General features: G+C 35.1%; 1 protein-coding gene across 5 annotated transcripts in view; it reads left to right on the forward strand.

Moving 5' to 3' along the window:
- The first annotated feature begins 3928 nt into the window (after nucleotides 1-3928).
- The window catches only part of LOC128988465 (rho-related BTB domain-containing protein 1-like), a 56423-nt gene continuing 34583 nt past the window's right edge, over nucleotides 3929-25768 (forward strand). For 2 of the 5 annotated variants that reach the window (XM_054409772.1, XM_054409782.1), the window contains exon 1: nucleotides 21223-21256. Coding sequence is in view for 1 of the 5 variants with exons in the window: in XM_054409791.1 (XP_054265766.1) it covers nucleotides 4037-4057 (21 nt within the window). In the remaining 4 variants the exon portion in view is untranslated. Of the gene's footprint in view, nucleotides 4058-21222; nucleotides 21257-25768 lie in introns of those variants that run through there. The other 3 variants (XM_054409809.1, XM_054409802.1, XM_054409791.1) reach the window with 2 other exon arrangements.

Here is a 25768-nt window from a genome sequence, read left to right on the forward strand (position 1 = left end):
GATTAAAAATGTGTTCATAAACAAGCAAACAACGGTTGACTTATACTCCATGTGAATAACATAAGAATTTTTAAAATATAAAATTTTTTGGAATTTTTTTCGTAACCATTAATCGCACAATAACGCTTCATTATACTAAATTATTTGTTTTTTTAAGTCTACAAAATGGTTTGGAAAGATATTGAGATTGTTTTTTTTTTTAGGGCCAAAAATGGGAAAAACCTATTTTTACCCCAAAAAACCCCCGTTCCCATAGTCCGATCATGCTGGTTAGCAAACTCGTTTGAATAAATGTAGATTAACACGTTTATACCAAATTCGTATAGGGTAAATAAGAGTTTTTGCAACTAGCCTATGTACTCTGAACCTAAAAACCCCTTGGTTTTGGTTTATGTCTTCAAAAGAGCTTTAAATACAAAGTAGTATATTGTGTCTTTTATTCTCTGATGAAGGTATAGTGGTAGTCCATAGGAAAAAATAGTATCCCATGAAATTTATAGTGACTACTGTTGATAAAATCCCACTTTTAATAAGATTGTATGTAGTGAACACGTATCCAATATAATTTAGTTACACAAAGCATCCTAGCTGGACCATGAGAACATGCTTTTACAGGGGATTGTATTAGTTTTAACCTCAAAATCCCATGGGTTTAGTGAATGTGTTAAAAAGGGCTTTAAAAATAAATACGGAATTCCGGGATGAAATCAAAAGCAATTAAACTGATGATGGAACTCCACTTTTTATAAGACTGGATGTAAGAGAGTGAAGACGTTTCTAGAATGAAAAGTGGAAGCATCCTGGTCAAATTTAATGATGAGGACAGGCTTTCATAGATAGGGTTATGGGGTAAATATGAGTTTTGTTGTATTTTTTAGTCTGAAAACTTCCAGATTCCACATACTAGGTAACTAAAGTTAAAAAAAGTTTAAAAACAAATACTATTTGTCATCTTTTATTGTTTGATAAACCGAAAGGTGGTTTTTTGTTTAGGGTTACCATACGGAGACGATTTACAATACAGATTAAGAGATGTAGTTCTAATGCGACTAAGGATAAAGCTTCCCCATTAATGTAATTTTTTTAAATACAATAAACACTCCCTTATCAGGTTGAGTTTTACTAACTCTTTTGATTAGACCATGTGAACTGGCTTTCATACTGGTTTTATAGGGGTTGGGGGTGAATATGGATTTCTTTCTAATTTAACTTGAAAACATCCAACAAATTACAGATATTTTCTGATTTTCATTTTCATCAATGACATAAAGAGACTTATCAAAATCCGTTTTCTTTGGTTTTCTAAAAACTTGTGGAATTTTCATCGCTCCATAGGCAGGAGGTTGTTAATGATGTTCTCAGCTAAGTTTTTTTTTCCAAAGTCCAAAGATAATATGATGTTAATCCCACCAAGAATAAGTTGATAAATTTTAGCATAAACAAAATTCTCTGGACATTGAATATTTTCTAGAAGGCAGCCTGTTCTGGAAGTCTAAGCAACAGAGGCCATGGTGTTTTGTCATTATTACATGACTTGTCATTTAAGTTAGGACCCCACATTCACCACATCTGCACTGAGGCCTCAGGCAAGCTCGAAATGATCTGCTCTGCAACACACTGAGCATCCATGCCTGCTCGATCGTTCGATCCATTGTGCGCCTACCTAGACAGACTACTTTGGTGTAGTCTGGTCGCCTCACTAACCAGCTCAGCCTTATTGACTGCCTTTGTTTCGTCCACACACGGGAAGAATGAGCATGCACCTAGTAAAGAGGTGATTCACAATGAAGACAATTGTTGATATTGGTTCATCTCTATGCTCGTCTCTTTCAGGTTCGTTATAGGGGTTAAAAAGACATTTACAACATTTAATTACTTAGAATTAATCGCCTAATCAAGCCTGATGTTTTATGTGTTTATTAAGCAGGCTATTCTCCTTAATTCAGAATCTGAACCAATCATCAGATCAATAGTTCTTGGGATTGTGTTTAGCATAAATTATACAACTCTACTTGAAATATGTATAATCAATGGTTTTAGTCTTTATCAAGGTATACAGGGTGGCTGAAAAGTAACTTGCACCCCCACTTAACTTTACAACCATTTGAGATATTTGAAATCGGTTTGCGGCAACCTTCTTAGATATGAGGGGTCACAATAACTATGGTCAATTTTGAAAATTTTTCCCTTAGGGGTAGTGGGGGTAGGGGGTAGCTCAAAATTTTCAAATAACAAGTATAGTCGAGTTTAGTATCATTTTACAGGTCTTGACGAAACATAAACATTGACATAAAGAAAACCAAAATCGGCTCACTAATGACAAAATGGCGCCCTAAAACGTTTCAAATCCAAATAACCATGAGGGTGGCAAAAAAATTAACTTGCACCCTCTTTAACGTTTTAACTATTTGAGATATTTGAAATCGGTTTGCGGCAACTTGTTTGGATATAAAGGGCTACAATAATTATGGTCAGTTTTGAAAATTTTGCCCTTAGGGGTAGTTGGGGTTGGGGGTAGCTCAAAATTTTCGAATAGCAAGAATAGTCGAGTTTGGTATCATTTTGTAGGTCTTGACGAATCATAACAATTAACATAAAGAAAATAGAAATTGGACCATTAATAACAAAATGGCAGCTCAAAAATACTTTAAATAACCATTGTCTCAATCATTTTTAGCTGCCATTTATTTATTAATGTTGTGATTTCTATTTTCTTTATGTTAATTGTTATGTTTCGTCAAGACCTACAAAATGATACCAAACTCGACTATACTTGCTATTTGAAAATGTTGAGCTACCCCCAACCCCCGCTACCCCTAAGGGCAAAATTTTCAAAACTGACCATAATTATTGTAGCCCTTTATAGCCAAACAAGTTGCCGCAAACCGATTTCAAATATCTCAAATAGTTAAAAAGTTAAAGAGGGTGCAAGTTAATTTTTTTGCCACCCTCATGGTTATTTGGATTTGAAACGTTTTAGGGCGCCATTTTGTTATTAGTGAGCCGATTTTGGTTTTCTTTATGTCAATGTTTATGTTTCGTCAAGACCTGTAAAATGATACTAAACTCGACTATACTTGTCATTTGAAAATTTTGAGCTACCCCCTACCCCCGCTACCTCTAAGGGCAAAATTTTCAAAATTGACCATAGTTATTGTGGCCCCTCATATCTAAGAAGGTTGCCGCAAACCGATTTCAAATATCTCAAATGGTTGAAAAGTTAAGGGGGGGTGCAAGTTACTTTTCAGCCACCCTGTATAATCATATCGTTCATGACACACTTACCTTTACCTTAAAGTACGTTCCCTAGTGCCCTACCAGTGTATCAGTGCCGTAGTTTTTAACTATCTATATCTCTATAACCATCTATATGTCTGTCAAATTATGAGAAAAAAAGAGTCCAATTAATAGCAATGGAATTCACTGAGAGTAGCCAAACGGAATTCGCTCAGAGACGATTTCTTTGTATTCGCTCAATAACAATTTCTGTATGTGTAGGCCTAGAACGACTGATTTGATTAGTCTTGTAATGAAACATCGATTCAAGATGTTCGAATACTTTGGTGTGTTGTCAACTTTTCCGTGAATCTACAACGTGCTGTCTACGTTCCGAGTCTGCTTTCTGCCCACTCTACACTCGTCTTAATACTTCTACCAAAGGTGTTATCCGCCGCATACCTTTCAACAGGACTTTGGCTTACCAATAACAACGTAACAATGTTGTTTACCAAATCGTGTTAAGGAAGTCTTGCCTACAACTTTATTGCGAAGTATCCTTGTAACGTGGAAGGTGGCACAGCGACTCCAGTAGAGTGAGGCAGTGGGGGAAGTAAACACAGTGAGATAACCGGTGCTATATTTAACTTGTTGTTGTTGTGTGTGTGTGTGTGTGAGTGTGAGATAAGTCAGTGGCAGTAGCGCGGCCGGTATCGCGGAGGCTGGTTGTCTCTTGTGTCGGTGTTGTGTGTAGTGGCTGGTGTGTGCGTGTGTCTGTGTATGTCTACAGGAGGGCGACTGGTGGTCCGAGGCTCTGGTCATGGGCCTCAAACGGAGGAGAGTACGTACACAGTATACAAAGTAGTACCAGTACAATGCACAGTAGTATCAGTACAATACACAATCCACAAGTTGTGGACACAATTCATTACACTATTCTATTCCAAAAATATGTAACAAGGTTATTTTGATTTGTATACTGTAGTTAAACCCCATTAACTATCGGTTTACACGATGCTAATCCACTCACGATGCTAGTATACACAACACACAGTACTGTAGACACGTGCCACATTCCACAAGTATCGTACCGTATATAGTGGGTACATCGCTGCACCGATGTATTCTAAAAACTGACATTTTGAGAAACGTTATTTTTAAGGATTTTGTATATCAGTTTAAACAATGAACTTTTGGTATACACGATACTAGTATACACAACACAGTAGTACTATACACACGTGCTACCATCTACAAGTGGTTTATAGTGGACACAATTCGTTGCACTTCTGTATTGAAAAAACTGTAATTTTGGTAAATATTACATTTTAAACGTTTGTTTTTGTAGTTGAACCAAAATACTACCTACAATTGCAGGTACATCGCGCGCACACACTACTACACACGTGGACACATACCAATGTACTCCTCTATTCTAAATATAACAATTTCGTTAAGAATTATTAGATGGGTTTGTTTATATTACAACCAATTACCACTAGTGTTTACTGCATACAGTTTACACGTGTCTCGTGGTTGACGGTTTAGTTCAATATTATAAAACTGGCTGTACATTTTGTTTTCTTCTTACAGTCAATACTATGTATCACTGCAATACAGAGATTGTACAGTACTGCAGTCAAGTTTCTTGTAAACCCTTTGATCTTTGTCCAGTTGACATAGTTCAACATAGTATTTCAGACATAGTATTTCAAACAACGCTTTAATGTTTATAAAACTTGACTTAACTTATTTTTATCAACTTGAATATTTGATTTTTGTATCAGAACCTTTGTTCTACTGTATTCATAGATTGACGACAACAGCCACGTGTTACTCTGTCCTGCAGTTCGTTGAACTCCAGCATCATATCAAACTCTGAATGATAAATATTTGTTTGACTGTAGTAATCCTTATACCTGACACAATGTTATACATAACAGTAGAATACCTACAGTATACAGTGTGTAACTTTGCTGTATGGGTGACTCAGTTCATTGGACTTTGGTATTGTAAACAACGATGATTATGAGTAGATAAGGTCGTCTTCATAGGAGAACCTACTTTTACTTGTATTTAAATCGTTCCAATTAATTTTCATGTCTAAGGTTATAATTGCAATTAAGGTCAAACACAAGTTGATGTGTAATTGCAGCATTGTGATTCACAACTGGATAATGTTTCTGCAAATTGAACCAAAGTTTGCATTTTCATGTTTACAGTTACGAGTGTAATAGAGAAGCTCACTGTGTTGTTTCGCCAGATAGGTTTGCCACTGAAGTAGCTATTACCGTAGGTCTCATAGTAAGACCTAAGCCCGGGACCGATTTACTTTTTCATTTTGTTGCCCCCAGAGGCCAAAAACACCATTCGTTCAAATTTTTTGAAAGGTGGTTTGAAGGTGGTTTTTGAAGGTGTAAGGCGGGATAAACTTGGATGAGTTCGCGAACAAGCACGATCGGACTATGGGAACGGGGGTTTATGGGGGTTTTATGGGGTAAAAAAAGGTTTTTCCCATTTTAGACCCTTAAAACACAAAATTTCACAATTTCTTTTAAAACCATTTTGTAGAGCTTAAAAAAACAAATAAATTAGTATATTGAAGCATTATTATGCGCCTAATTGTTACGGAGAAAATTCAAAAAAATTGTAATTTTAAAATTCCCATGTTATTCTTATGGAGAATAAGTCAACTGTTGTAGTTTGCTTGTTTATGAACATATTTTGATAAAAGTTGGAAAATACATTAATTTCTTAGGAAACCACAGTACCTTTTAATATTCTACATAAAAAAAACTTTTTTACCCTCCCTGTTGCAGCAAACCTAAGCACTCATTAAACTAATTCTGTTTAAATAGGGAATAAATGTGATATTTTTAAGGAGACATTTTAGTTTAAATCCAATCAGGCAAATGGAAATTCGCTAAGTCTGCAGGTTTGCTGCGGCGGGGGTATTTTGCTGGTATTATTCGCCTTATACTATCAAGTTTAATCCCCAACACGCTGGCACTTCTAAAGAGTTCAATCTTGTTAACTGATCAGAACAAACTATTCCTTAACCACACTCATCTCTGGTTAATGAATAGCCCAATGATAACGAATTAAAACCAATTAGCCTATTACGGTTCTATTAATTGGACCCTAAATTGTAAGCTGCATACTAATGCACAAGCTCTTTTATAATTAATTTGCTTTAGTGCACTCCTTTTATAATACCTCTAATATATTATATGGTACCATTTGGTTATAACCGATTTTCTAGATTAAATTGATTTATGAAATAATAACTACATTCCAAACAACTCTGTTTGTGGAATGAATTAAATAGGCTCAACCAAAGCCAGTAACTCCCAATCATACTTGTGTACGTACAAGAAATCGTATTGTGTTTTATAAGGAAATCCATAAGATTTTTGTTTCAAATCCCATAACACCAGACACCACTATACTGTTGTAAATCATCTGCTGGTAGACATTTTGGTATTACCTTTGAATATGGATACTACTTCAGTATCCAATAGTCAATCTACTGGGTATTACTGTATTACGATATTGTGTAAAGTTTAACACTAAACCTTATATCGAAGATAAATAAGTATTCTAAAACAAAGTGTTGCATTACTGTGTGGAAGCACTAGTCTTGCAGTATATAGGATGGACACTGAAGATTTATAGGTTCTGAGGCATAAATGGGACAGCGAAGATTGTTCTCAAACTGGTTAATTAATGTCCAGATAGTGCAAAATGTTTTATTGTGTAAAAAGTCAATAGTGTAAAATCTATGTTAATAAAAATAATAAGTAAATTAAAACAATGAATTGAGTCGCCATTGTTGTTGCTTGAATTTCGTAACCTAAAATATAGTTTTTAAAGAAAAACTTACAATGGATTAGTAAAAAACTTAACATTTCGTTCTACTTTAACTCTGTAAACTAAGTACAGGTGGTTTTTGACAATTACCGTGAGACACTTGTTTAACGACAAAACCAAGTTATACAGGGTGATTTGTACTCAGTGTGACAAAATTGTTTTGATGTAAGTACAAAGTAAATGAAGTGTGATGATGCATATCAAATGTTCCAAGTTTCAAAATTAGCGTCCCAAAAAATTATTTTATGTTTTTCAAAAATAACCATGCTTTTAAACTTAATACAGCGATTTTTCAATCACCTGTATATGGATTTGAGTAGATAATGTCATTTTCGTGTTCTACATTAGATTTTGAACAAGAATATTGGAAAATGACGGAGGATCAGTTGTAAAAACTCCATTGTAAATAGATTCAAAGATAAAAATTAAGATATTTGATAAAAATTTTAAAAACAATGGTCTATTGCATTTTTCACACCCTGTATATAAGAAAGTGTCGGAATATGTTAAAAACTGCGCCATTTTATAAGCTTTCCAACCATATGCTACACTATTAAGGTTTAGATATTTTTTTGTTTGTTTTAGTGGTTTGAATACCAGAAAACAGGGAACATTTTTACCGTTTTTACTGTTTAAGCTGAAACAAAAATACAACTTTTGCTTAATACATGCCGACTTTCTGTGTTTTAAATGTTAAAGACACCATGCTTTGTAGTCTTCAAACCATTAAAGCGTACGTACATAAGCAGACATAAACCTCAATAGTGTAGTATATCGTTGGAAAGCTTATAAAATGGCGCAGTTTTTAACATATTCCGACACTTTCTTGTATACAGGGTGTGAAAAATGCAATAGACCATTGTTTTTTAAAATTTTTATCGAACATCTTAATTTTTATCTTTGAATCTATTTACAATGGAGTTTTAACAACTGATCCTCCGTCATTTTCTATTATTCTTGTTCAAAATTTAATGTAGAACACGAAAATTACATTATCTACTCAAATCCATATACAGGTAATTGAGAAATCGCTGTATTAAGTTTAAAAAACATGGTTATTTTTGAAAAACATAAAATAATTTTTTGGGAAGCTAATTTTTAGACTTGGAACATTTGATATGCATCATCACACTTCATTTACTTTGTACTTACACCAAAAAAATTTTGTCACACTGAGTACAAATCACCCTGTATGTTGGTATCCCTGTTTTCTTTACTTCATTAGGCTACTGATAATTTATATGCATATTTGTATAGATAAAAGAGGGTTAGTGTTTTGAGAATTTATTGTAAATAAGACTCTACTTGGTATTATTAGAAGCTCAAATGTAGGTCCGACTACAGTAGTACAGTATGCATTCTAGGTCTACGGATTTTTGTTTTTTTACAGATCCTATTTCCTTGAATGTTTGTCAATTATAGGAATAGTTAATTTTTAGGTACTGGAATCACGCATTGAAAAATAATTTCAAACCTACATTGCCATAAAACGAAACATATTTTTACTATCCAATACATACTCTTTGAGCTTGGGAAACCCCAATGTTGAGACTTAATCATAATGAATTCCCACTGACACTAATACTCATATATTACTATGCAACAATGCATAATAGCAGATTGGCAATGAAGTAAAGAAAACAGGGATGCCTGGCATCTAAGCCCCCAGTTTATCATGAAACATCCAGCTCCAAGGCTTGAGACGGGTGATGTGAACGTGGGAACAGGAGTGATTTTTCCTTGAGGGCAATTAAAGATAATGGCTTATTTGGTTAAACAGGCAAATGTTGAATTAGTTCGATAAATAGTATAATAAATGTAGTTTATCGTCACTTATTGGGTTAATGAGTGTACCACAAGCCATCCCGATGATTGCCCTAGTTCCGCGAGAGTTAATCTATTCAACTTGCAATGCTCGTGTTACGAGTGTCAATGTTTCAGTTTTGTATGTATATCTGGACAGGAGGTCGAAAGCTTGATAACACTGAAGCCCCGTAGTCCCGCACTTTGAACCTGATTACAGACAGAGTTCATGCGCCTCAGTCTGATTGATTGCCTTCAACTGCTAGGGTGTAATTCAACTGGCAATACCTATTGTTTAACTCTCATAATTCGCAAATAGTACATAGTTCAACAATAACGTAGTATAGTCAAGTATAGTATAAAGAAGAAATGGTTTCTGTAGGTCTTTCCGTGTGTTATTCCCAGTGGACGCTAAAACTACTGATCCAATTAGGTTGAAATTGTATTTAAAAGCATACAATGAGCCTGGCCAATATATTGACCTCTCAATCCTTTATTTCGTCACGGGCTACGTCTTGTGGACGTCCAAATGTTCAAAGTGGAGCATTTAAAATTCAATATTCATTGGTCTGCAAAGCAACAAAAATAAACCCCTAATGTTTACACTTTCAATGTATTTACAGAACTTAAATTGTTCTCTTCTGTACCCTCATCCCAGTGTGAAGAACGCGTAAACTAAAACTTGAGTTAACATTCGTGAAAGTGTATGAACTTTAATAAATCAAATGTGGTTAATCCTCAGTAGACAACTGAGTGTGGTTATCATCGGTTTTGAAGAGGTTTTCACTTTGTAAAACTTGCGAGCATTGTTTATTACTGAAGTCCTACCGTTGTGCAGGATTATGTAAATGGCACAATGGCACTAAAGTATTATTTGTTATCTTGCGAATCCGTAATCATCTAAGTTCCATAACTCGATTACTCAACCAATTGAGATTTTTAATTAATCAGTCGTCAGTGAACATTGTGCAAGGTTAAGGTTTAGACCTGAAGCTCTTGAAAAATCGTTATCTAGACTACACACGAGTATTTGAAATGATAAAAGTAAGTTGATTAATCCGCAAACTCGTTGACTCCTGATAAACAATTGCCGATGTAATAGACCAGGCACATACGCTCATGACCTACTGGTCATTACCGTTTGCCCTGGTAATGTATGAGTTCCAGAGCATATGCCATCACCATTGTCCAATTATCAATGGCCAAATGGGGCTCAGTTCTGAAAATCCAATTTGTGTTTAATTTGTCTGTAGTTTCGCGTGACGTGGCATGTTTGTGGCGTGTTACTGGTTGTTACGAGACCACTGGGTTGCTCTAGGACCTTGGTCATCAGTGCACTAAATGACGCTGTGTCTGAACACAATGATCTCTTCAAACTGTTTTTTACACCTCGTAAGAGTATGTTTGGTATCGCGTGAGCTGTAGAAATAAGTTTTTTTTATCAACAAAATTCAAAACTTCGTCGATAATTCCTGGACGACTTGGCAATCTAAATACAGCAGACGTAAATTGAATAAAGCCGGAGCGATGTAGACTAGATTACTTCCACTTCTCGCACTTCACCTGCGAGGTGTTGGACCGTGGCTACGTGTCTTAGCGTACTTTGATATCTGATCATAGACGGCGTCTGTTGCCAGCAATGTGTCACTTCGTTATGTGATCTACCTTGCGAGTTATCTCTACCATCACACTTAACCTGTGCGATATATCCGGTCATTTCAGTGCTGCTTTGATATAATTTCCTAAATATATACAGGCCTATATATATTTTAAGATATTTATTGAGATAAAAAAAACTGTTAAGAGATTCTTTTGTTCAAGGTTCTTTACAGCTGTCGGCGTTATTAAATGTATATTATCCTAGCTGTAACCCGCGGGCTTTGCCCCGTTTAACTTCTTAATTTTCAAGATGATCTCGTTCGCATGGCTCAATCACGTCCTGGTTGAAGTTCGTTCGCTACGCTCACTCACCTTTAGGTTGGAGCTCGTTCGCTGCGCTCACTTGCCTTCAGGTTAGCTCGTTCACTACGCTAACTCGCCTCCAGGTTGAAGTTCGTTCGCTATGCTCACTCACCTTTTGGTTGCAAATTAGCTGTTGTCATAAATGTAAAAGAAATAATATTGCTGCACCCTGTTGGTAATCCTTGTAACTTTAATTCTATTGAACATCATAGAACAGAACCAACTTGTTTAATTGAAACAGCTGTTAAGATTCATTAATTCCATTTTTCATAAGGTTAACATGGGAAACTCCAGAGCCACTGGGGCGGAGCCGTTTGGACGGATCACGAAATTGATGGTGTATAAACCAATTCCATGAAAATCTACCAAGTTTCGTGGCAATCGGTTCAGCGGTGTCTGAGTTTATCGATGCCAAATATATATATATATACAAACTCCCTCTTTTATACTTACAGCATATTTTGCGTAGCATATGTAATCTTTGCTTATAGATTAATTTTATCACTACAATACTGTGGAATGACCCGTTTTTGTTACATGTTTATCAGCTGCGAAAATTCGTCATTACATTTATTACTGCGGAAAAAGAATGATTATTACAATGCGAAAGTAATGCTAACTCTTTTTTGAATTTTGCCGACGTAAACAAAGAAAGATGTGTCCTTCTTTTGTCAACTGTTTCAATTTTTAACAACCGAAACTGTACTACCAAAGTAAATATTGGAGGCACAGCCTAAAAATGCTATGAGTTTTGCAATGTTCCTAATTTTAATTTTGAAATAGTCAATGTATGATTGTAGTCTTTGGCCACAATCATAACGGTTCAATCATACATCGGTCCACTGTTGATGTAGTCTTTGTAGTGTAGCGAAAAGTAACGTTCAAAGCACGAGTGAAATTGGGATTATACATATTTCGACCATATTAAACATAATATGATCTCAAATATGCAATTACTCACTTTCTACTCTTGTTATGAAATATACTATTTACTTGAATATTATTAATGCTCGTCACTGATAAGACCTATACAGTATTACAGTTTAATCAGAATTATTTTAACATGGCAAATTATTTCCTATTTTCCGTACCTTATTGACTTGATAGAAAATCTTCTTTCAGTCGTGTGTGTGGGTGAGATCTAAAGGTACAATATTTTACTTCAATCTTACATAAGATGTCCCGATTTTTTATATTTAATAAATTACAGAATTTTTGTCAAATGACATTATTTATGTAAACCTATTTAGCCATATTGCTGTGTGTGATATTAACAATTTCCATTTGATGCTTCACCGCCATAAATATTCAACCAAGGCAAAATAACTAATCCCTTAACTCATGCCTTGGCTACGTTTATTCTATTTAGGCCCCCCCCCCCCCCCAGTAATTTATTTGTTTAACTCTTGTCAATGTGATTTTTAAAATAGTTTCAATTATGTATTGAAACGTGTTACCCTATCATTACCAACACTTCTACGTCTGTCACAGAGTATCTTTTACCGCTTTGTTCTAACTACAATATATTAGTACAATTTGCCCAACAATAATTGTATAAAGTGATTGTTGTAAATTGACTCTACCTTTGTGACTCAGCTGGAATCAAGCCAATGTGAAGGTTGGTACTGGAGAAAAGAGGAAAATACATTCTTTGGTCTAGAATAAATTTATTTTCTTGTACTAGTTTAATCCGGCTTCGTTTAATTTTCCAGTAAATGTATCATGGTTAAGTGGACATTATACGACCCTATTGCGGTTTTATATCCTTCTACAAGATGCAATGATAATATCTGTGTTATACTGTACCATTTTGCTAAATAAATTGTTTTAAGTAAATTTTAACTTAGCTAAAATCTTTTGTTTTAATTGAAGACCAAACAACCCAGTAAAATGATTATGTGAAGTTTCAACATCAAACGTCCTTTTTACACTAGCATTTACGTATGATACGTGTGAAACTTACTAACGGAGCGGTTTACTTGCTTACTGGAGGTTTGCTAAACTCACTACCTCCCACCATTACTTAGAGGAAGTAACCCACAAACCCTCGCCCTGTAGTGCGACTTTTAAGAAAACGTGAACTTGACCTCCGCATCACGCAACGGGGTGAAATCATCCAACCAACCCAACTTTGCACGACCGTCAGAAAATATTAAAAGGAAATTGTTTAATGCGCCTAAAAAAAATTTGTAATGTATTTCACGTTCAGTTGTACAATTTTGCGCATTTCCTAATCCACTGTTAAATTAATATTTCACGAAGATTATGATATAAATATGGGTTTTTTTCTACGCCAGTGGCATTTCACAAGAGAAGTTACGAGGGATTAAATGTTTAGTGGATGTGCCCCCGGGGATTGAACCCGTCCCTCACATATCGAAGTCCTAGACGCTAACCACTAGGCTAGCAACCCAACCGAGGTTAAGGTTTAGGTTTTGATTTGTATATCTATGAAGTTTTTTCATCGATTAATTAACCGTACCGGTACATGTTTATCTTAGGGACATTGATATGGCTTTCGCCACTAGGACTTGTACCGTCGTCACATCACTGTCTATCTTCGCTTTGGTCTGACAGTGAAGTATAAAGAAGCCGCTTCGTTTTTCTAATTGGTAAACAATTAAGTCGAATCCCCCGCTTTTACTTTGAGTTAACTTTACGGAGATTACAGAAGGGTATTCGTTTACTTCATTTTCAAGAATTATCATTGTTTAGATCAGTGGATTCAGGCTCATTGAAATAAACCATTAATCAAAAGCAACTTGATAAAAATTTCCTAAACTGGATGTATATACAAACATAACTATCGTCTCTTAGATTGACCAAATTTGTTGGGACATAAAATTTGTCTTATTTGCTGTAAAGACAGTTGAGTACGTTTTTCGCCCAGTTAAACTATTGCTATCAGATAAGTTGGGTTTCCTTCTTTGATTGGGTTTTCGTTGAGGTAGGATTATTTGCGATTAAAAGTAACTACACAAACCATGAATATACATTGTATCTACTTTGTTGGTGTACAGTGTGAGTGTGGGACAAAACAAAGTTTGACCTCCTTCCCCCGCCCGGTTGAGGGTTGTTCACAGTACAGTAGTTTAATTCTGGGGTTTTGCATAATATGTAACAACCCAACAGCCGTCTGCAGTACAGTAGTGGCTTACGGAGCTTTGTACCTTCGTATCAACATGCTCTCGGCGAGTTGCTCAGATTTGGTCTGAGACTGTCACTAGGCCTACATTCCCTCAGACTCGATATACAGTAATAATTTATACGAATTAAAAATCACAAATATGTAAACTATTTCTTAGTACGAACTACAATCGAAAATTTAAAGTGAATAACTCCTAATTATTACACAACAGGCTTGATTGTTTTATTAATGATCACAACTAATTTGATTTCAATATAAAAACAGTGTAATTTGTGTTTGCACTCGTGTTAGACATTATATTTTTCCTACAGTTACAATAAAGCATATAAATATTTAGCCTTTCAAACACTATACACGTTTTTAGGTTAGGTTAAATCCAAACGTTGAACGAAATGGGAAACGCTGCACCAGCTGATCGTAGTCTTAGTATATTTAAATATTGCCAACTCATTTTCAAGTGTACACATATTACGTGCCTAATAAAAGCACATGGTTTTGTGTTGTTTGGTTGGAATACTGAAGTGTGGCAAAAAAGATTTAGTGCGGCAAAAGTAAGTAAACCAAGCTATTCGCTACTTGGCGTACTATGATCAGTGCAAGGAAGGTCACGTTGTCAGGTAAATAGGCCTATAGGAAAAATATGTTGAATCCGAAAAAAAAAATATATAATGACGAAACAAGTTTAGCCTAAATGCAATTTCTAGATCGTATATAATATACACGCACATACTGTAGTTTATACTCCGTGTTTCTCCTTGTATTAATATTAAAAGCAACTTCAATGTTTAAATAAACTAATGAAACACGTAGTTTAAAAAGAAATTCAATAACGAAAACAAACTTAAGTATTCGATAAAGAGTTTTGCTCGATGATTTACTAGGTCAAACCATAGATTAAGCATACTCCCTTTAATGTATCATCCGTTCGTATCAGTTTAAGTTAATCTTTATATACTTCTCTGCACAGTTTATGTAGAATGCGTTATTTTGTCGGCACCACTCATTTCTGATTATTTTCAGTACATATTTAACACTGCATAGTTCATAACTGACGCCTAATGATTAAAACTAAAAAAAAACTATATAATTTGTAAAATGATCATTAGTGTAAAATAATAATTATCGAATTGTAAAGCATACGTTGCAAAATGTACTCTAAAACAGTACAGAAGCAAGTCGACATCAACGAATTCATACGCAAACGTAACCGGAAATGAAACGCTCGTCAAAACATTAGAATATGTTTACTCATATCCAAAGTGATCGGTATGACGTCACGTAGACGTGTAGAGTTGCAATAATCAGCTGATCATCGTAAACACAATACCAAAGATTCAATACATACAATGAATTGCAACTACAAAGCTGTTTTGTCCTTGTCGTTAGTGTTTTTTTATTTCTACCTTCATATTCCTACCTGAATAACAAAATACTTAATTATTTTTAACATCTGAAAATAATACGTTTATTAATAATTAATAATAATTAGTATTATCATTACCTACTTCAATTGTTTTACTTTGAGTTTTGACTTTTAAAAGTAGTGTGTACTGAGAAATGGTCGAGGAAGTGATAATTAATTTATATCTATTTTTCTATATTATTGAAATCCAAACCCTTTAAATATCGAGCCTTTACTGTACCTCTTCTAAATAAGGCACACACCTTCCATTGAGCAGTTCAGTAGCCTAAATATTATAAAATATTGATATTACTGTATATTATTGTTGGCTACAATGTATATTGTGATTGTACATGATAAATTTAACTCTTTTATTTTCAACGGTTGGTTATTCGTGATGCTAATTATTTAAATATCCTCTTTATAAAAAAATCTCTCTTTATAACCAACCTCAAGTCCTAATAGATGGACTTTGCTAGGGATTGATATTTAGTTTATACACAATTAGAATTACTGATATTTAAATATTTAAATTTTAATTCCGACAACGAGCCACAGTTAGATGTGTGACAACCTTTGTTTACTCAACCGTTCGGGTTATGAAATTTATAGGTTTACAGGAAATTTACTCTCTAAACGATTTCATGAAGTAAATGACAATTTTGAAACAGATTTTTTACTTAGCTTGGGATTTGTCACTTGTGGAGGAACAAACTAGTTGTTGAGTGTGTGTGTGTGTTGGCTGTGTCGCGAGCAGCGTCCACTGTCAAACCGGTTTGGTTTGGACTAAAAAATTTCACTTTTTGTTAAGAAAAGAACAAATTCCAACTCACAACGAAATATTTGGTCAGCGTTTATAATAGTTCCCTAAAAACTAACATTAAACTACAGTACTGCAAAAAAACTACAGTATTAAACATTTATTTATTTCGTTCTCAGCAAAATGTTCGAAAATGGTCACTCTCTTAAGACGAAACCAGTTATTTTGAAGACTTGCTTTTAAATAGATATTAACATCAGCATCGACATTTATTGAAATTGTGTATTTATTTCATATGCACATGAGTGAAATAGCCTACTTCTTATTCCGTAGAGAACTCTTGCACACTGACAGTTTTACAGTGTACATTTGTTCAGAGAATATCAAGGTACATAAAATTCTCGTTTTCTCTTTACCAGTCTCGTGTGTACTGCTTTACATTATATGATCTCATATCTCAAAATTACGTTCGAAGTTGTCTTACATTTCTCTTCCAACCCAGAAATAACGTACGCGTCTGAATTTTTATGCATACTGTACTGTATAATCTTGGTAAGGTTGATTCTTATTTATCAAATTAAGTTGGGATTTAATCGTTCGATCATGTTCAACACCAACATTACCTCTACACCACATAACTACCTATCAAAATTGAATTTTTAAGTTTTTTTTCTAAATCGTTGTTTTGTTTTGTAACTAAATTATTACAATATTATTATTATTAAATTATAATTGTTAAATTATTTACACTTTTCCATTCCACTCCTCCTTCCGTTTGTCATTAATCTTTGTGTTCTTTGTTTGTTTTCTGGGTTAAGATTAATGCTGTGTTGTAAGCGAGTGTTGAGTTTAAATCCTGTGTTACGTCTCCCAATCAAAGCAACTGTGGGTAAGCCCCCCTGTATAACCAATGTGATCTGACGCTGACGCATCTCTACAAAGAGAAGGCATGTTGTGATCGAAATATCATTGCTATAAGCTCACCTCCAGATAAGCGGTAGATTGGTTCAGTTATCTGGCAGTTGTTATCGATCGGTTGCTGCTACCAACCTAAACACTTGAATGTCGTTATAAAGTGACAGTAGACAACCCCTGGACATGTGACTACTGTATTGTGTCTCTGAAACATCAACAAACCCATCTACTGACTATCGTTGTACGTTTAGAATTGTATCATGTGCATAAATGATAGGTATGGATTTAATAACATTTCTGATGCATGACTTTCGACTTTTAAAATCAGCACGTCCAGTGGTTCCCACAGACTAGTCTGTGTTTTCGTCACTTATTCCTTATCAATAAAAGGTTAAATTACCTGTGTCCGCCGGTCGATCCTGTAGAATCCTATTGCAGGATATGCATTTCGGCGATGTTAAATCGCCATCATCAGTCCTTAATATAAGAGCTTGTACTTCCCCATTAGGTGCGTCTTAAAGTTTTGAAAACACGTACACAAATTTTACACATGACGAAACACATAAATACACGGTAGGCCTACTTTTTACTTTTACTGCGGACATAAAATAGACGCGCGTCGGTCGTGTGTCGAGTCTCGACTGGAGTCAGACTTTACTTGCAGAGTTGACCTTTGTCCTGTCTCTGTCCTTTGTAGCTACAGGTGGCGTTTCATTCAACTTCAACAATGCTTCAAATAATATGTTGGATTATTCCTTATTCCATCTTACTTCGCCCCTGTCCTGCTAGCACAACATTTTATTTGCACATTCTTCGCTAAACTTCTCATTTTTGGTTCCTTGTGGCCAATCCTCATAAGCCATGGATTCATTTGACTTTAAGCGAGATCGTCTTCTCAGAAACAATGCCTATTAGTTGGGAATCTCTTGCATAAGTTGTCCAGACTCGCGACTCGCCACGCGCCACCATCTCTCGTCGCCCGGAAGCCCAGTTGTAGGCTGTTGACCTCTGCCTCTCGTCTTCATCACAGTCCGATATCTCTCATATCAGGGTCAATGTTTAACCTTGCTCAGCTTTTCTCTCCTCGTCTAATGTAATGTATATGAGTAAGCATACAGTACTGTATATCCACTGCGTCGACAACTAGCACACAACTACTGGGCGCAATGTAACTTAAGTGTTACTCTGAAACTGGAACACACGAGAAAAATATAATTACTTTACGTCACCTTATAATCGATGTTATAACTTCAAACGATTTTGTTGATTCATAGCTGGATCTATGCTGGACCAAGGTGTTATTTGTCATAGATCTATTAATTATTATGCTACTATCTAATTAAAGGTGACAAGATAGCAATAGGACCAAGGTTTGGACCTCCCTTATATAAGATATATTAAAATACATCTTGAAAAGCACACTCAAATTAACTACTAAAAAAGGTTGACCGTCTATATAGTTAAATACATTATGTCTTGGTTAATAGAAACGTAATGTTTTGTTACTTTTGTCGATTTGGCATTATTTGTTTCTTTTTTTTGAGGGGTTGTAGTTTTCCTTTTAATTGACGACACCACAAAAAAACTCATCTGAGCATTAGTAACCGCGCTAGCTTAAATTTTTATTTTATTAGGTCGCTTCTTTGCCTTTCTCAATTTTGGAATAATTTTCAGGAGGCTTATTTTTTCTAGACAAACCTTAAAATAAACTGTATCAGCAATCTGACACATACTTTCTCCCATTGGCTTGTCAACAACCTTTATCATGGATAAGCGATGAGAGTAACTAACTATGGTATTTAAAAGGTAAAAATTACAAAAGTTGCATTAACTTTTGAACTTTTAATTTTTACAGGAATGAGGGTTTGAACTATTTTGTTTATAATTATAAGGACAATAACACACAATTTTCAATCAGAGACGGTTTTTTTTTCGAAAAATAATTTTTTCCAGTTTTTATGGGTTTCATGGGAAAATAACAAAATGTACAATAACTTTTGAACAGTAATTTTTGTAGGAATGGGAGTTATACCATTTTGTTCAGAATTTAAAGGGCTAAAACATTCTAAATTTTTACCAAAATCGTTCTGGCCATTTTCGAGAAAATCCTTTTTCCCGTTATTTTATAGGGTTTTATGGAAAAATTACCATTAAAAATCAAAAGTTCAGAAAAAAATACCTAGAGATACCATAGAATAGAACCTACATACCAAATTTCATCAAAATTGGACCACCAGTATTCTGTAGCTCTGTACACTACACATCCACACATACAGATACACACCACTTCAAACTCATACTTGACGTAAACAATACTTTCTCCATATAAGGGGAGAAAGTAAAAATAAATAAGGCCTAGGGATGCCGTTGATACCTCTTTTCTGGGTTCAGGAAGGCCCAAAACAGATATTTCCATCGAAAACTCAAACTCGAACTTTAACGAAATCAGTAATTTCAGGTACACTATGTATCGGGAGAGAAAGTAAAAATATACTAAAAGACTATTGACGATTACGATCGTCACCTACTTCAAAGAGAATGACAGTGTCAATATTTTCGCCGTCTCTGTAGCCATCTGGTGGTGCTTTGTCAGTTTTCGGTTGCAGTCAAAGTAGCGAATATCGACTGCAAGACGAAGGCGACGTTCATTCACGGAACGGAAATAGTCTGGCAATAAACAATTCCGGTGTAAACCAGCTCGCACCACAGTGCTATGTTTAACCATAACTATTGTCTTGCACTACGAGATTCAAACTCCTCGGCTAGAGGTGTCATTACAAACATATAATGTTGACAAACTTCGTCATCGTCATTGTCAGTGGTAACGAGAATCGTTACTACAGTTGGACAATTCCTATGATTATTGTTAGCCGTAAACTATCGTCAACAGTCTCAAATAGTTTGATAGCTTTTATGCCAAATTTATGTCAGTAACTGTAAGCGTATTTGTTTTGGTCTACACTCTACAGTATACTGAAGTTATACATAAATATATAATTTCGTCACTTTACAAACAGTAGTGACAGTTATGCATGTTGACTGCCGTTATTATGACCGGATAAACTTTAGAGTGGTACTTAACAGATTCATTTTGCTACACAGTTTAATTTATTTATGTGACAAAGTTAACGCTTTTATATGTTTTCCGGACTGGCCATAAAGCCCCACTCTGACAACTGACATAAATTTCAAGCAAACACTTCTATTGAAATGCTACTACTCATTACTCTATATTGTACCATTGACTATTGGATACTGAATGTTGAGTCAATAGTCAAAGATAGTACTCTATATTCATATAACTTCATTTTTTGCCAGGTACAGTAACAACTATCAATTTTTTATCAGCTTAACAATAACGCCAGGCCTTTTTAATAAATCAGTTGGCGCCCGTTGGCGGTCATTTGAGACTCATCGAGTAAAGAAATGGTTAATCTGGTATTGTAGGGCTACTGATTTGTTAGGTATCGGTCGCCATCGGGACACGAACCCAAGACATCGTTGCTAATGATCTCACAGTCCGGCCATCTCTATCCATCGCAATCGCTCTCGGCACTACTGACTCAGAGCACAGAAAACAATAGTATGATGTTTTCTGTGCTCAGAGCCTCCAACCTAACCTTATGCTTTATGGCTTTTCCATACACCGTATCCTTTGAATTAGCTATGGAAATGTTGTTCTTAGTCATTAACAAGTATAAATTATTTGGAGTGCACATAATGTGCTGTTGCATATGTGCTTTATGGCGACCCCAATACATTTATAAAACTGAGCATATATCATCATTTTATCATACCACAACTGTCAACTAAAAATGCAAAAACCACGCAAATACTTTACGCTTTCAACCACAGGACTTGGGACATCTACTCGTATATCTTAACAACGTCAGTACAATACAACTAATTTGTAACTTTTATAATAGTTATGAAGGCCCCATTACTTTGAAAGTTTCATAACGTAGTCTATACAGCCTACCAACTGAAGAACTGAGTCACCAATACTCATGATACTGTATTTACAATCACACCGCTACAGTATAGCTTGCTACAGTTTCACGGTTTCACACTATTATGATACTATAGTAGTCGTATGATATACTGTATAGCTAGCAGACATGTAGTAGGTAGACCTATAGACCTAGACCACTGGTTGCCCTACACTCCTAGATCTTTCCAGGTTAGTATACCAAGCTTACTTATCTGTAACGTAATTAGTTATAATGCTAAAATCTGTATTATCACTTACTGTGATGTATTACAAATCGTAACTGTGTATTGTATGTTTACTTGAGCAATGTTTTATAAAAACTTTTGAGCAGTTTTTTTTTGTTTTTTTTTTTTTTTTTTGAAGGGGGGTTATGATTAGTGAGAGAATCTGATCCATCGAATCCGTTCCAAGTGAAACATTTATTTCACCCCCCCCCCCCTTTTAAACCTAAAATATCAAAAATTTTAAGTTGGGTTAATTTATCTCCCCAATAAAAATTACCTCCTTTGGTCTCTAAGTAAAAAATAAATTACTACAACATGACAAGACTAAAAATAAACAAATTAACTTCATTTTCTAAATTTGTATGTAACAGTGTAACAACGCTGGAAATGTGCTAACAAAACTGGTTCAATCATCACTCCAAATAAGAAGCATATAGTCCAGTCAAAATATATAAATTAATGACCAAACCTCCAAAAAACCCGAAAGTTTTCAAACTAGTTTTGAAAATAACTACACTTTTTTAATTCCTAATGGTTATCGAGTTATAGAGCTTTAAAATATGGTGTTTTTTTCTCTAACTGTTTGGGTGCGAACAACGGTGCAAACTAAAGTACAGACAGTTTGAGAAAAAATGCCATATTTTAGCACCCTATCACTCGGTATCCATTAGGAATAAAATAAAAGTGTAGGCCTACATATAATTTTTGTTGTAGGATTTAGGAAGCAAGGTAATCTCAAGTAGGGACAGCAGTAATTAAGGTGTGGATCAATACAGCCTGATTTAATGTGATACATTGAGTGAGGTAGAGGTAGTGAGTCGTAATGTATCACTAAAATGACAGTTCAGGTTGAGTTACAGAGTTAGCAGCAACAAAAGTGTTAATCACCAAATCACCCTGTTCTGATGTGATATAAGAATTCTTTTTGATTAAATAGTAATAAACACAATAATAACTTTCCATAAATTGGATTATAGTAGTATGTCAACTAGTTGAGTAAAGAACAAAAGCGGAAAAGTGCAGTAGTCTTAGACTTGGGTCTTACTCAAGATGACTACAGAAAACCCAAACTTCCCTATACTTCACTTAAACTAATTAACACAAGTTGAGACTTATTTCACTCTCAATTGCACTGACAAAGCAGCTTGTTTGGCCGTTTTTTAGGGTGTGTTTACTTCTGTAATATTATGATTTAGAGGGTTTCTCATGTTTATGTTCATTTAGTGATATTAAAGATTAAGAATAAATCAACCATTACAACAAAATGTGATTTGCAAGGATAAATCAAACGTCATTAATCTGAGGTATTGATATACTGACCTATTTGTTAAACGGAGAAGTAAATTGGATTGATTGTTGTAACCAGCTCAAGCGGAGCTGAAGGTTTCATTGTAGGTTGTATTAGGAAATAATTAAAATAAATTGTTTCCTATTTTAGACTTGGAGAAAAATAAGAACTTTAAATGTAACTGTTTTAAGTTGAGGTAAAAACCAGATCTATTACACAGGTTATGTAAGCGTAGGACTGGTTTGTTAACCACACACATCTGCTTTCCAAGTTATGTCTGGCCTCCCAGGATCCTACATGTGGGTGACATCATGGACTAGGCTGTCAAGGACATCAACAGCCAACAGGACTTGTCCACTGCCCAGGATACTCCTCTCTAGGCTAAGTCAGATGCGATATGATTGATCCATTGATGAAATATTTCTAACAGTACCGGTAGTAAGTAAAATACAAATTATTTTGTGAAGTAGTAAGGGACCCCGCAACCCCTCCGGCCAGCTCTGTGTATCACATTACAAGACGGTGTATTGATTTACACCTAATCAGGAGGATAATGTTGAGGAATAAAAAAAAGTAAATATAATAGGAATAATAAATAATAAATAGTAAAAAGTAATAAAATAAAAATGTGTGAGGAAGAAAATGAGTATACACTCAGGATATTTAAAGAAGGGAGAACAATATCTAGCCATTTGGTTGTTCAATGGATTTAAAAATCACCTGTAGTGGTTCAGATATTATTGCAGCGACAAGAAATATATCACCATCATATCTTTTGTGAAATACTGAAATACTGAAGCTTTTTTAATATCATCACTAGCACATATTTACACACCATGAAAACTGTCTAGCCTTTTACAAGCCTATATCCCTGATTATAACCAGAACCATTTGATTCTTTAGCAATACTTGAAGCACTCATAGTGTGATTTGCTCAAACACGCAGCATTAAAAATTACATTATTATTATTATTATGGACCTTTATTCCTACAATTATTTTCAAAAGGGCCATTGTAGTTTTGTATGGCAGCTGGTGTAACTGGACTGGGAGGTTGTGGATGTGACAGTTCATCCACCAAAAGTTGTCATTTATTACAACTTGGTGAAGTGGAGACGTGTGGTTAATGGACTTTATACCAGGGGTGCATCACAGTTTCATTAATCACGCTAGGCTGGTATTAAATGTTATGTTTTCAGATTAAGTAATAGCTTCTTTGTACAGAACTTTGTCTGACAATGTGACTCATAAATCTTGCAACCCAAGGCCGAAGGACGTCGATATGGTACTTCTTTATAATTAATTAGAGTTTATGAAATTTAGTAGGCTACTTCTGCACATGATATATTCTCATCATCTGCCTTGTGGCAAATTAAAGCTGATCAATCATACCGAGTTGCTTATACCTGCCAAGTCTTATCTAGCTAAGTATACTAGTGAAATGGTTATCAATATGTTCACTTACATCACCTCTTGCCACTCCAACATACATAATAATGAAACGTCACAACCCCCGATTCAAATTTTCATTTTTTCAGATAAAAACTTCTACTTACAGTAAATAGTATACGAGACAGTTAGTTGCATACTGGAGTTTTACTCTATTGCAATAATTTCTAATTCATTATATTTTAGTAGCTGCTTAATCCCTGTAAATTTTCTTAATTTGTTTAGGTTTAATTATGAAAAAACTGTTTTAGACTTTGATTATGCTTATTATCTTTCCAGCCCAATAGAAATAGTACTCTACCCTGAATTACCTACCAAAAGTACAGGCCATTTTTTTAAGAGACATGAGCTAAAAATGTCTGTGATTGGTTCCTTTCTTGAGAGTGAACCAATGAGAACACATAAAAGATAGATTGCTGTATATTGTGTTATACTAGCAATTAAAAAAATATAGCTTAATTTTGTTGAAAATGCCTGCCTTTTGTTATTTGTAATAGTCATACTACAGATGATATGAATGTTATTTACTATCAGCTGTCTGTTTTGTTGTCCAATATTGTTCCTTGTCATGAAAACATTAATGAGAAATACATTTGATTATTTTATAGTTTAAATTCGTTTTTCGCCGTAGTTTTACTTAGATAATCCCTAAACACCTCCACTTGGGAGAATAATTCAAGAGGTTATGGTCGCCAGCATCGTTTTATGTACATAACAGTGTTAGGAAATCTAGTCTACTACGTACACGGCAAGAACAATTTATTCTGACGTAATTTTCTGTCTTAAGAGTATTATTTCTTTGGTATATCTTTCGATCGAGTTCGTCCAGCTCTACAAATGGAATACGTGAAAGGTATAAAACCATTGAAAGGAGCAGAAGATTGGCCGACGTGGAAAGATCGAGTGTTGGACGTTCTAGAGTGGTTCGACGCGGTTGATATCGTCGAGGGAAAGAGAGAAAAGCCTACCCTCTCTGAGCCTCCAACTAAAGCCGAAAAGGAAGAACTTCAGAAATTCAACAAATCCACAACTCAGGCAAAAATAGTTATTTCTCAGTGCGTTAGTGATGATCTACATCAACGTATTTCCGGAAGATTATCAGCTAAGGAAGCGTGGGACATTTTGATCGAGCAGTTCGATAACAAAGCAGAAGATCAGTTGTTTCGTCAGTGTTTGGATTTCTTCAGTATGGAATGGGATGATACCGAGGATGCCCCGACCGTGCTTTCAAGATTGAAGAATCAAAACCGCGAATTTGCAGCTGGCCTCAAAACGCTTAACATCCAAACAGTCGAAGATTTTCTTGAGCTCCTGTTTGTGTCAAAAGTGTTACACATTTTGCCAAAGCGTTTTGAATCGTTCAAGTCTAGCTACTTACTTATGAAGGCAAACGAGAGCAAGAAACTTGAAGATGTTTCATCGGCATTGATCCTTCATGAGCGTAATGTTGCTCCTAAATCAAAAGCTGGTGACATTCTTAGTGCCACAAACAGCGGTGGTCAGAAGAATAGGAAACCAAAAGGTGACACTTCGTGCAAATACTGTTCGGGGAAAGGTCATTGGATTCGCCAGTGTTCTAAATGGAAAGCTGACGGCAAGCCTGCGTATCCAGCTCGAGCTAACGGCATTAGCACTAGTTCGAAAACGAGTAACACTGATGAGAAGAGAACGAAGGGCTCGCAAGTTAACGTGACCGACAACCGAAGTGCGCTGATTTCCATCAGCAGTGACATGAATATCG

The sequence above is a fragment of the Macrosteles quadrilineatus genome, unplaced genomic scaffold (assembly GCF_028750875.1).
Source record: "Macrosteles quadrilineatus isolate MER2022 unplaced genomic scaffold, UCM_ALF_1.0 Scaffold_1__1_contigs__length_201487025, whole genome shotgun sequence".
NCBI lineage: Eukaryota > Metazoa > Arthropoda > Insecta > Hemiptera > Cicadellidae > Macrosteles > Macrosteles quadrilineatus.